A 13,463-nucleotide genomic window follows, 5' to 3' on the forward strand; every position below is an offset into this window, starting at 1 on the left:
CCACCAACCTTCTGATTAGTTAGATGATGTGCTCTACTGCCTGAGCTGCAGCCATCCCATGGGCCGCTCTAAAGCGCTGAATCCTAGCATGGTACCATAACAGGAGGACACTGTTGTTGCAACAAGTCTGTTTGTGAAATGTTTTCTGAGGACTGGGATCTACTGATCTCTGCGAGTATTAGGGCCACATTAAAAAAATATTATTGATCATTTTGAGAATAAAGTCGAAATTTCGAGATTATGGTCAAAAATCTATTTTTAGAGGATAGAGAGGATGTATGTTGCATCACAAGATGACTGATCAGGGTTTTTTTTCCATGCATAAACCACGATGCCTCTGTGTTTACAGCTGAATTCTTATTCTCTTCCTTGGCTCCCTGTTAAATCCATAATCGAATTTAAAGTCCTGCTTCTCACACTCAAAGTGTTGAATGATCAGGCCCCAATCTTATCTTAATGACCTTATAGTACCATATCATCCCATTAGAGCACTTCACTGTCTGCGGGCTTAATTGCAGAGTATTTAAAAGTAAAATCTCCCATTTTAGCAGAGACTTCAGCTTTCAGGTCCCTCTTCTACTTTCCTTTTTGCAGCATTTAGTTAGGGTTAGATCAGGTGACCCTGAATCCTTCTTTAGTTATGCTGTAATAGGTCTCGGCTGCTGGCAGATTCCCATGATGCATTGAGTGTTTCTTCTTCAGTCACACACTACGTGTATATAGCCCCCTCTAGGTAGTGCAATCACGTAACAGGTAATGTAGACATCTATTGCAAGTCATTCCTAATATTATTCTCTTCTCTCCATCAATTCCACTCTGCTTGAACTCTCTATTACAAGGGGCTTTCTCCCCACCCTTTATCCCTGCACATGCCCGACCGACTCTTTCTTTTTTCTTTCCAAAGCATACTTTTACCTTTTCAGGTTCTCACCATCGAATTGCAAACGTTAAAAAGAGTCAGGCCTGACCCTTAATGAACTCCACCTCTACCTGAACCCATCTGTCAGTTTTAATTTCAAAATTAAAAATTAGTTACTAGGCAAGGATGCATTTTTCATACAAAACAGCATGAGAGATTTTCAGGCATTAAAACTAATTCCAATCATAAACTCAGTCTATATGCTGGTGACATCTTGTTATATCTAATAAATCCCTCAGTCTCCTTCCTGCAAGTTCACAGTTTTATTAGCAGTTTTTTGTTTTTTTGCCTCTAATTCATTTTACTATGTGTGCCTGTATGCTGTAACTACTCAACTCAGTTTAACAATAACATTAAAGTTTCAGTCATTCCAAATGATATATTTAATATATATGATTTTACTCCAATACTAAACAGTATCAAAGAAGAACTGAACAGATGGAATAAACTGCCAGTTCTCTTTAATACACTCGTGGGATGATTCATCTCCTTTAATTCAACAATTCAAAGTTTTCCATTTCAAAGACAAAGAGGGCCGGAAAATAAATGAATGCACTTCTTACCAAAGCAAACTGGAAGCTGGTTCCACGGAAGAGGGGCCTGAAAGCTGAAGGCTCAGCCTAGCATTGTACTTTTAAATACTGTAGGAACCACAGGAAGTAAGCCTGCAGTTTGAGAGTGTAGTACTCTATTGAGGTAACATGATACTATGAAGTCTTTAAAGTCTGTGCATTGAAAAGCAGCACGGATTAGTGCTGAGGCTGCAGTGATGCGGACGCTATACCAGTGCGCTGTGGTGAAGAGAGAGCTGAGTGTAACAGCGAAGCTCTCAATTTATCGTTCAATCTATGTCCGTACCCTCACCTATGGCCATGAGCTGTGGGTAGTGACTGAAAGATACAACCTGCAGAAATGGGCTTCCTTCGAACGGCGGAGGGCCTCTCCCTTAGAGATAGGGTGGGAAGTTCAGCCATCCGGAAGGGGCTCAGAGTAGAGCCGCTGCTCCTCCACATAGCCAGTTGAGGTGGTCCAGACATCTGACAAAGGATGCCTGCTGGGGACCGGGAGGAGGCCCTGGGGCAGACCCAGAACGTGCTGGAGAAATTATATCTCTCAGCTGGCCTGGGAACGCCTTGGTGTTCCCCCGGACAAGCTGGAGGTGTTTCTTCTTCAGTCACACACTACGTGTTTATAACCCTCTAGGTAGTGCAATCAAGTAACAGGTAATGTAGACATCTCTCTGCTTAGGCTGCTGCCCCCGCAACCCGGCCCCAGATAAGTGGAAGAAGATGGATGGATGGAAAAAGTAAAGAAATAAAACTCTAAGATTCCTCACAGTGTTTGTGGAGACCGAGGTCATGTCATCCAGAGTAAGTATCTGGTTAGACATCATGTTAGTAAGTCTGTGAAGGTTCTCAGTCATCCAGGTCATCGTAGTCAAAGGAGCTTGCAAAGAAAAGCGTCTGGACTTCTTTAAGTTGCTTGAAGACGTTTCACCTCTCATCCGAGAAGCTTCTTCAGTTCTAAGGTGTGGGGGGGTCCTTTTGTCCCTCTGTGGGGGGTTACTCCCACTAGGTTTATATCTGGGACTCTCCACCATTTGACCTTAGAACTGAAGAAGCTTCTCAGATGAGAGGTGAAACGTCTTCAAGCAACTTAAAGAAGTCCAGACGCTTTTCTTTCCAAGCTCCTTTGACTATCATGTTAGTAAGATTTTTATGGCAGTACAATAACCTCAGTCTGAATTTAAAAGCAGGAAATTAGAGGTCAGATCATTGTTGCCCAGTCAGCGCATTCTCCAGCATCCCACCCAGTGACTCCAAGAAGATTAAATACTCTGATGTGTCATTTACTGCTTAGGCACAAATGACAGTCTGGACCCAAAGACACAGGGAAGGTCTTGATCCAATGGTCTTGTCCAGTAGGTAAAACCCCAAAGTGCAAGGAGTGAACTGTGGGGATATCTCACCTCCAAAGTTATTACAGTTAACTAAAACTAAACTAAAAACTGAATCTGAAAATAAAAAAATAGTGGTTAAATACAGGCTTCAAATTTCCTGGGATGCAGCCAGAAGACAAGGAGGTGCTGATTACTGAACATTACAGTGACGTCCAAAACTTTGCAGAAACATTTTGGATATAAACTCATTTTAGAGGAGGAGCATGGAGTACGCCAAATATCCAGGGGCAAAATACTAACCTCAAGTTGCTCTCTGATGTATCCATCACCAGTGAACGTCAGATGGAAAGCACATAGAAAAGGGGACATTAGAGGCTGCCTTTACATGGATGCTGCTAAGATGCACACGACGATTCTTTCTCATATGCCATACTAAACTGGCATCACTTAATGAGTTTTTATTGTTTTGGTTTTTTTTTTTTTTGTTTATGCGTTTGGTGTATAAAATTAAAAATTGTCTGGCACCATTGCTTCACTTCATTCATTTTCACCCAGAAGAATCTATAAAATCAACAAGGATGTCTTCCACTAAAGAATGTACTGTACCTTTCTCTCACTCAGCGTTTGTGCAATCAGCCTTTACTGTGTTTGGATTATGTGGTGAACACTTTGTAATATAAGTGTTAAATAAGAAATCATTATGGTCAACTTGGACAATTTTCAGTAATCTATCAAAACTGTATTTGGCCACTTGTGAAGTTCTTCTTACCTCAATTAAGGAGTTTTTGTGCATTCCAATCAAGCTGCATGTAATTTTATTCCAAACAGCTTCCAGTTACAAATGTCAAATGTAAAAACCTCTCCAGGCTTGAAACCTGGTTAGTTTATTAAGAAAACACAAAGGAGTATTCTAAACCTGTCAGTGAAATGGTTTTTGAGTGAGCCCCTGAAACTAGAGAGCTGTGTATAAAGATAGTAAGCATTCCTTGTCAGTTAATTGAATATGTTTGTTTAACCTTCTTAATTAAAGCTAAGAGTTTAATTGCATGTTCATTGTAGAGACTTTACCTTACAATATAAAGAACCTTGAGGTGACTGTGGTTGTGATTTGGCGCTGTATAAATAAAATTGAACTCAGTTGAATTGTTTCATTTCAAATCTACTGTGGTAATGTACTGCACATCCTTTTCTATCAGCCAGCTCTAGAAGATTGCCGCTCAGCATTTAGAACTAATCTTTACTACTGCTCTTTTTTTCTGTCATCTTTTTGTAAATTATTAAAATACATCCAAGTATGGAACATGCTACTCCCTGTTCCCAATTCAAAATTATAGGATTTTTGGAAGATTTTTCATTTCATAAGTTTAGTTGCTCTTTAGACGTCCCTGTCTTGATCCGAGTGAGTGTCTGGTGTTTTTCCATCCGGGTTCTACTTCCCTGTATCTGACCCTTGGGGTGGATCCCTGGTTCCACACCTACACCTCTCCACCTGTCTTCCATCTGCAGCAACCAGCGGGGCAGTACTTATCTTGACAGCCTCCTAGGACCTGGCATCCACATATGTGGACGTCACATTTTGGGTTATTTAGACCAAAATGCTCAATTTTGCTCTAGAAGGGCCTGATATCCACCTACGAGGACATTATACTGCTACAGTTCTTTCAAAATTTTAAACGAATATCCTCATATGTGGCTCTTATTTTTCTTAGAAACAAAAATAAGGTAAAAAATAAAATCTGGTAATTCTTTGTTTTTACATTCATCAGGCCCCAATCAGCCCAAATATCAAAGAAAAATTAAAAGTGAATGCCGTGGAAGCGTTCGGGTCTTAGGAGGTTAATGTGAAGTCTGTTTTTAGTATTTGTGCACCAAAGTGTTCACATCATACTTTTGTATACAGAATACTGGACCAGAGGCCTGTACGATGAGTTGGGCTTATCCGGGTAACTTTAGAGTTACATTGGGTTTTCTGTACTACAAAGATGGGTCACTTCTTCTTTTAGACCTAACCTGGTTATGTTCAAGATTAGAAATGAAGAAATATGAAATCATCATCTGCTCATCAATAACTTCTCTGAAAAATAAAAGTCCTGGAAATTCCTCACAGACCTGTGCAGATAGTAGGAATGTCGTTTAAAGGTTTTCAGTAGCATTGTCTACAGTATTCACCCTGTAATGTGCATTTAACATCTTCATATTTTCTAATATGCTAGTTTTACCTTCCTTTGTAAAATCAGCCATTATGCTCCCAGTACATGTTTAAGACTGGTCTGATTCTGCCAGTACCACTTCTTACATGAGAATACACAGAGGCAAATCTGGTTTGAGTTACTGAGGTGATAACCAGCTTAGTATAGCTGCTTATTCGATTGCCAATGTCGGGGTGAGTAAATTCAGATAAAAGAAAGATACCTGGGTTTGTCTTCTATACTATTTTATCTAAATCAGATTTATGGATACAAAGGAAACTTTGATGAATGTGAAGAATGCCCTCTAGTAAAAAGTTTCACATTTTTACATCATGATGTTAAAGTATTTTTTTGTGGGAAAACAAAACAGATGAAGCTGAACTAAAAATACTAAATATCACAAGGGTATAATATTTCACTACTTTCTGACATTTTATAAACAATTTATACTCAATAATTAAAGTAATCAGATGTCATACATGACACACTGAGACCATTGTGAAAAGAAAAAAAAAATCACCATCGAGGACCTCATCGTCCAGAGCAGATGACAGTTCAGAGGGGTTTCTGTGGTACGCTTGACACAAGGTCAGAGGCAACGACTACAAGTCAGCCAGAAAACAAGATGGACTGTCAGCCAAGGAGCCCAAGGGGAAAGACAGAAACAGCAGCTACATTTGGAAGGGTAATGAGCTGGCAAGGCATCCAGGAGAAAACACTGAAAGCATTGCATGTTTTTATGGCACCTTCTTGTCACCGTCTCTCTCCAGGGAAAAGGCATGCTTGCCTTTCCACTATCGCTCCCTCTGTCATCCGAGTCCACCTCAGTCCCCTCCCCCCGAGCCCGCAGAGATGTGCTACAGTGTTTGAAAGGCCGAATCTCATCATTCAGTTCCTGAATACTGAATGGGCTCAAGTAATTTTGATTAAGGAAGGACAAAGGTTGCTGACAGTAATCTGTAATCCACTTGAAGGATTTCTAGGACAATGAGCCAGAGGAAGGACTAAGATGGATTGGAATAATTCATGCTTCATTTTTACACTAATTCAAAGAGAGAATGGCTGTTGCTGTTTAAGGCAGTAAGCTTTTCATTTCACTCCAGACAGAAGAGAACTACAAGCTATTAACACCCGAGAGAAGTGCCTGAAATTGACAGTTCCCCAACCAGGAAGTGCTGATGCAGCAAGCTGCCGATCTGATGTGTTATGAGAGGTGAAGCTGAACAGCCTGTTTGCAGCTTGGGAATGTTCCCTATTAAAAAAAGCCTCCATTTCAGTTTCCAGCTCCACAGATGATCTGACCTCACCTCCAGTTGCTTCCTGCTGGCTTTTGCTTGTCAGTGGCACTACGCTGCATGTGGGGAGCCACTGACGAAGGGCGAATCACATTTGACCTGTGAAGGGAAACTGCATGAGGCCAACCTTTACACATTCTCCCAAACATGCAATAAATATGAAATGTTAGAGGAGAATATAGCTCATTTCTAATTAATGTCTCAGTTTTCTTAGTTGCTTATGAATTTTTTGCATTAATTCTTGTCACCAACAGCAAGGTCCCCACTGCTCAAGAAGGCGCATGTACAGGCCCATCTTATGTTTGGCAGTGGAGATCTAAAAGATTCAGAAAAAAAAGTGGTCAGATGAATCCAAAACCGAGCGCTCTGACAACTTGACCGGCTGTATTTGGAGGATGACCTAAAGAAAACCATCCGCACAGACAAGCAGGGATTATTCTGTGGGGCTGTTTTTCTGCTAAGGGTACAGGATGACCACACTGAAGGGCCAAGAGATGGGGCCAAATATGGTCGAATATTAGATGAGAACCTCCTTTCCTCTGCCAGAAGACTTAAGATGGGTCATTGGTGGGTCTTGAGGCATGATCCAAAACATAATGCCGAGGTAACAAGGAGTGGCTAAAGAAGAGAAATCAAGAGGCCTCATCAGTTCCCAGACATCAGTCCTATTTAAGCCAGCTGAAGCTTCAAGCTGCCAATTAGCAACCAGAAAAAGCTAAAGAATTTAGAGTTTAGGCAAATAGCAGTGGGCCAAAATCTCTCCTGTGCAAATGTGTGTAAACCTGGTGACAACAACAAGAAATGTCTTAGTGTTGCACTTGCCAACAAGGATTTCTCCACAAAGTACTAAATTATATTTTGCTTGGGGATCAAATACCTTTTCACTCTATGACCATCGAATTAGTTGCAGAAACTTCCTCCAGTGGTTTCTTTTTAGTACCATTTACCATTTCAAACTGAACGCCTTTTGTTCTTCCAAACCTCTTTTTTTTTAGATGTGTCACTACCTTCAAATTCCGTCTATTGGCGTGAAGAACTAAAATGCAATTTGGCCTTGAAGTTACTTTTTTTTGTTAGGGAGGATTTGTTTGTTGTTGACTGCAATGTTAAAATAAGTTCTTTAAAAAGAAAAATGATTTAATATGAAGGCAATATGAGCAGAGAGTACAAACATGCTGAGGGATTGGCTGTGTTAGCTCAGTGAGAGAGTTATTTATATAAAATCTGCTGACTGCAGTGCAAAATACATTTGTTTAAGGAACAGTGGGTAACAAGAACATATTTTAGATATCCAAGTATTCCCATTTTGGACATACTGCAATATTCCTTGAATCTTGAATTTCTATAAAGAAAGAAAGAAACCACTTTTCAAACAAACAAACAAAACACAACAATAACAAGAATTACTACAATCATTTCAAAGCAGACAGTTGTTCCCAATTTTGCTGTCTAAACTTTTCTGGAGAAGCACAAAGAAACAAAGACAAAGGACATGCTCTGCCAAACCGAACGCAGCAGACGAAAGACTTCAAGCTGGTGTCAGTTCATGACGGAAAGATGTTAAAGTCCAGCAGCAACATCACTTTAAAACTAACAGAAACCTGTTTTAAGACTTGTATAGACGTATACTCTAAATTTGATTGAGGCACCAGAACACAAAAAATGGCATGCAAAGAATTGTAACAGACTGCAGGATGTTTATTGGTCCTGCATCAGTCTCTGGCTCAATGATGTTACAGAGTAGAGGTTCCTCAACTTCTGCAAATTGACTTTGTTTCACTGCATCCTCAATTTACTTTTGCATTAAAACTACAGCAACATTCAAATGAGAAAATATTAAACCCTTCTATAATGCTGCTGAACATGACAAATTGTGTTCAGCTGGGTTGAGATCTCATTGTTAGGAAAACCACAGCATATGTGTACAACATTTTCATGCATGTCAGTATTTTTAAGTGACCCCTGGTGGAGATCCATTGATTTTATCTGGTTTTCCTATTGTATTTTATTTTATTGCCCTTATAGTTTAGTTTTGTGTTTCACTTTGTGTTGTGCTTGTCTGTCAAGTAAAAGCTGCAGAAGAGAAATGTTTCACATGGTAAAGGATAAACTAGGAAGTGCTTTACCTCTACAAAGACAAGTAGACCCAAATATTGCCAGCGGTATGCCTCCCACAACATAACAGAGTCAACAGATGCCTTTAGTAGTTAAAGTTCCAAATGTTTTCTTTTATTTGTCACCCATCTGAATGGCCAGTCAGAGACTGATCCACAGAAGCAAGACATAATACGTGTGTGAATGAGAGAGATAGTATAAAATAGAGGAGTTAAAATACCTGGGGTCAATCATCCAAAGCAACAGAGTGCACAAGAGAGGTCAAGAAGAGAGTGCAGGCACGGTGAAGTGAGTGCGACGAGTTTCTGTGTTGATTTGTGACAGAAGGATAGCAGTGAGAGTGACAAGGAAGGTTTACATGATGGTAGTGAGACTTGCTATGATATATAGACATATGGAGACAGTGGAACTACCAAAATACAGGTCAAACTAGAAGTTGAGATGTTAAGATTTTCATTGGGACTGGCCAGAAGGATGCTAGGGATACAGTTAGATGGTAGCAGATGCTCCACTGTGGCGAACCCTAAAGGGAGTAGCCAAAAGAAGCAGCAGAAGAAACGGGCTGATGTTCCCTTAAATTACACACAGTGAAATAAATATTAAAAGCAGCCACCCATAGCATCCATACTGCTATCTCACAACACACGAAGATACAAAAGTAGGTGCATCAGACACTCCCACAGCAGCAAAACACTTCAAGTCAACCATTCTAGAAGCCATTCCAAACAATCCCCATCATTTATTTACAATATATTAAAAAGTAATGCAAAATTTGTAACAAGTGGTCAATTTGTATAGTAATGAAAATAGGAACTATTCTCAAAGCTAGCATGAATCATAAACATATTTATATATAAATACTGTGTTTGTGTGTGTGCAGTCAGTGCTGGGTCAACCTTTTTACTTTCTTTTATTTTGTGTGTGTGTGTGTGTGTGTGTGTGTGTGTGTGTGTGTGTGTGTGTGTGTGTGTCTTTAAACAAAACAAGTTATCAGGTCAATCAGGTCAGAAAACACATTTCCACACTCGTGCAGACTGCATAGAGAAGAAAAAAAAACATTTCTTAAAAAGCAAGAGTCACACCTAAATCCTCCCACGAAGAACACCCACTGATTCTTTCAGCCCCTGTAATGTGAAGCTTTTCTGAAGTTTAAACTGCTTCCAAACATGTCTAATGCCACTCAGCAAATACCAGACAAGACCAAAGGGTGTGATGTAGCACTTCAGTCAAAAAAATAAAATGCAGGTTGTTCTTTTTTTTTCTTTTGCTGTTCAGGAAACACCAAACTGAAAACAGAACAGGCTTGAATGACACTGAACATGATTTCACAGTATTGCTCATACAGGCTATAATGTATCCAGTTAAAGACATTACAGTTAAATGAACCTTGGTGATGTTTTACACTCTCATTATTAAAACTCACTGAAAGACATCCAAATTAAGATTCATTTACTTCTGTGGACTGAAACATCTGGTCCATGTGTGAAATCACCAAGTGTGTTTATGTTTACGCGGGTAGTTCGCTATTTGTCTGAATGAGACAACATTCCTAATTTGACAGAGGTAAAATCCATTTAGATACTTTAACTTAGCACTAGCTTTACTGAAATGGATCTCTCATTCCAATGAAGAGATGTCTACTAAGCCAATAGTCCATTTTAGAAGTATTAGTACTGTGCATTCAGAATGCATATCCCAGAGTTTTACTGCAGTTTGTGAAACAAAGCTTCTTGCATGTTTATGATCAGCTTCATGTTACACAGGAGAACCCCACCTACATCAGAAAAAAATAAAGATATCAACTAGCGTTTGGATAGAAGCAAATGTCACACAGCTGACCTTTCAGAATAAAATTAGCTCTAAAAGGAAAACTATATATTTTAAAGCTTCTTTTTTAGATTTCTGCTTTCAGTAGGAAGTTTAAGAGCTTTGATGGCATCAAACAGACTGTCTATAATGATTGTTATAATGTGTCACCGCTTCCTCTCACTGTACAAAAATGAAGTAGCAGCTGTGACTGTGGGTAACATAAAGGTCCTCCCTGCTGACCAGACAAAATGTGGCCCCGCCCCTCTCTGAGCCTGGTTCTGCCAGAGGTTTCTTCCTGTTAAAAGGGAGTTTTTCCTTCCCACTGTCGCCAAAGTGTTCGCTCATAGGGGTCATCTGATTGTTGGGGTTTCTCTGTATTATTAGAAGATCTTCACCTTACAATATGAAGCGCTTTGAGGAGACTGCTGTTGTGAATTGGCGCTGTATAAATACAGTTTTATATCATTTAATTGAACAAGCCATTGAAATCTTAACTGCCTTAGACTGTTGTGGATTATAACTGCAGCTACCTATTAAGTGGTTTCACTCTTAGCTTAGTGTCAAGGACCTGTTGGGAGGAGCCTCAATACCACCCTCAGGTCACTACTGCACGTGCGAACTTTTGCACTTCATATTTTGTTCCAAAACCATTGTCAGTTTTGATCTTTCCATGTAATTTGGTGATAAGAAAAAGCATAACACTAGACTTTTTCTTTTTTTATATGCTGGCTGAGGATCAGTTTTTATAAGAACCCAACAAATGACTGTTGTCCAAAGTCTATTCCGTTTAAAAAAAGGAAAACACATCAACCTCAAAACTAACGGAAACAAGAGCGCATGTAAGCATGACACACAGGAGAAAGCCATAGAGTCTTCCTCACTAACAAAGCCTGGGAAATGCTTTGTCAAATCAAATCAAAATGGCTCAAACCATTTCACAGAAGTAAGATGAAAGTAAATGAATGTGCTCGACAGTAATCCTCTGAAAAACACATCTGTCGTACATTAGAAATAAAAGATTAAACGTGAGAAAAATGTTTGGGTTTCATAGTGATATAGCTCTCCTGGAAGGAAGAACTAATTTGCCAGTAAAAGGCAGAGAAAAGAGAATTCAGGCAAACAAAAAGCAAGCAGATGATAATGAAAGCGTCTTAAGTGTACCATGCAGCAGTTCATGAAGCACCCCAGCTGCAGAGAAGCCAGCTGTAGAGGAGCCCACTTAAATCAAATGGCACTTCTCCCAAACGGGAAGGAAGGAAGGAAGGAAAAAGACTGGTAATAAGAAAAGCAGTGTGCTCACATACTTGGAACAAAGGCTTTTTTGGCAATACACTGTAGTATGGCAATATATATTACTGTGGTATATTACATGTAAATCCAGAAGAGAGACAAAGAGAAAAAGGATCCATTATTATTGCAAGCTCAAGTTCTTTGGCTCAGTTGCAGCCATGATGAGTTTTATACCAGATGGCTGTTCAAGCAAAGCAACTGCTGCTTGCATGCAATGAGCACAGTCGAGCCGTAAATAATGGAGCTGCTGTTTGTGCAGTGAGGTCAGACTGATAAGTGCACGGTCAAAAACAGACCATAGTATCTGTTCAATTATGTCCTGTGAGGGTCTGCCACAGGAAGCATTGATTCTAAGTGTTTGTGTTCTCCTGCAGGGGTAGGAGTGTTTGGGTGTGTGGTTGTGTCCATATGACCACAAATGTGCTGATCTCTGCATGCAAGACAAAATGTCACAGCTGTCACAGTCTCATAAGGCTATGATGCAGTCTCGTAAGGCTTGTCCTCGCCATCTCGACCTTTCACACTGGTGTTGTATCTGTATCGAGGATAGTGTAGGGACGCCCCGCCTTCTTCTTTTTCTTCTTCTTCTTCCTCTTCATCAGATCTATCGAAAAGGTAGCGTCTTTGGCTAGGCGGGCTGGAGCAAGGAAGAACAAACAGATTTTTAAAATTATTATTTAGAAAGCGAATAGAGAACAGTATGGAGGCTGAAATCTGAGAAATGTCCTCGAATGTTTCTCAGTTATTATTTCATTTGCTCATTTGGGGCAAAAAAAGCTTGTGAATCTGATGACATTTTCTGTATTTTTGTAGAAATATGAAAACAGGCATCACGTTTTTACACAAGTGATAAAATTAGATAAATCAAATAAAACAAGTGGAACCAAATGAACTGACTTGGTTGAAACAATTTTACCCCCTTTCCTCCACACACAACAAAACACGGCTGACTTATCCACCTGACTGTGGATTGGTGTAGTTTAAACTCCTAGCAGTTTCAGTGCCTTTTGCAGCCTGCTAACCATAAACATGCCTTCTTCTAAAGTCACCAAAAGTTCACACTTTTTCCTTTCAGAATTTTGTAATACCAGATACATTTTCTCAATAAATAGATAAAAAGGTTTGGCATGATTTCATTGTTTTAAATTAGTTCTTTATCTGCTTTTAGTACTTGAGTCAAAATCCAATAACATTTGTACAGAAAATATCAGAATTTACAAACTTTTTCTGGCAGCTGTACAAACAACATGTACACAAAACACTCTGTGATATGCTGTGAAAAGTTCTGGTCGGATCAAAAAAGGCTAATATACTGTAAAAGACACTTTGCCACAGTTCACAGTTCAGGTCTTATATATTTCACTGATTTTTGGATGTATTATGTCCATATGGTGACTAGATTTTCTTCATTAGCCTTCATTATTCTGACTACATGCATGTGTGTATATGTTATATTCTTCTAATCAGAGAGCTGCAGTATTTTATTCATGTCAGCCATTGCTCTAGCATCTAGTGGGCACAAAAACTTGCAATCTCAAGCAATGTGGGAACATGCTACCATCCAAAACACATCATATTAATGTTGTTATTAAAGACAAGGATTTCAAAGTGACAGGTGAGATTACAATCTCAAAATGTTACAATAATATTTGTCAATGGCCTGTGAGAGATATTTTGGTCTCGGAGCATATGCTGTCTGATACTGTTTCAGGCGCCTTGAGGCAACGGCCCATTATGAATAACACTGAACTGAATATGAAAATTTAGAGGGAGAAAAATGTGGAAAAGCAGGAGACAATGATTTATTCTAGGGTCATGATATTGTTTACCCAGCATAGTGGCTTCACACTGTCACACAGCTATACTGAATATAGGCCATTTTCTAACCCATTTTGAGAATTGTTTACACCTCAATTAGCCGAAAAAGCAAGAAAAACAAGAAACCT

At 39.4% G+C, this 13,463-nt stretch overlaps 1 protein-coding gene across 11 annotated transcripts in view; it reads right to left on the reverse strand.

The window, feature by feature from the left end:
- Positions 1 to 8,510: 8,510 nt before the first annotated feature.
- myo18ab (myosin XVIIIA b) overlaps positions 8,511 to 13,463 on the reverse strand; it is a 124,286-nt gene continuing 119,333 nt past the window's right edge. For 8 of the 11 annotated variants that reach the window (XM_076892120.1, XM_076892119.1, XM_076892116.1 and 5 more), the window contains one exon: positions 12,016 to 12,154. Coding sequence is in view for 3 of the 11 variants with exons in the window: in XM_076892125.1 (XP_076748240.1) it covers positions 11,992 to 12,154 (163 nt within the window). In the remaining 8 variants the exon portion in view is untranslated. Of the gene's footprint in view, positions 12,155 to 13,463 lie in introns of all 11 variants that reach the window. The other 3 variants (XM_076892125.1, XM_076892122.1, XM_076892121.1) reach the window with 1 other exon arrangement.

This window comes from Maylandia zebra, linkage group LG14 (assembly GCF_041146795.1).
Source record: "Maylandia zebra isolate NMK-2024a linkage group LG14, Mzebra_GT3a, whole genome shotgun sequence".
NCBI lineage: Eukaryota > Metazoa > Chordata > Actinopteri > Cichliformes > Cichlidae > Maylandia > Maylandia zebra.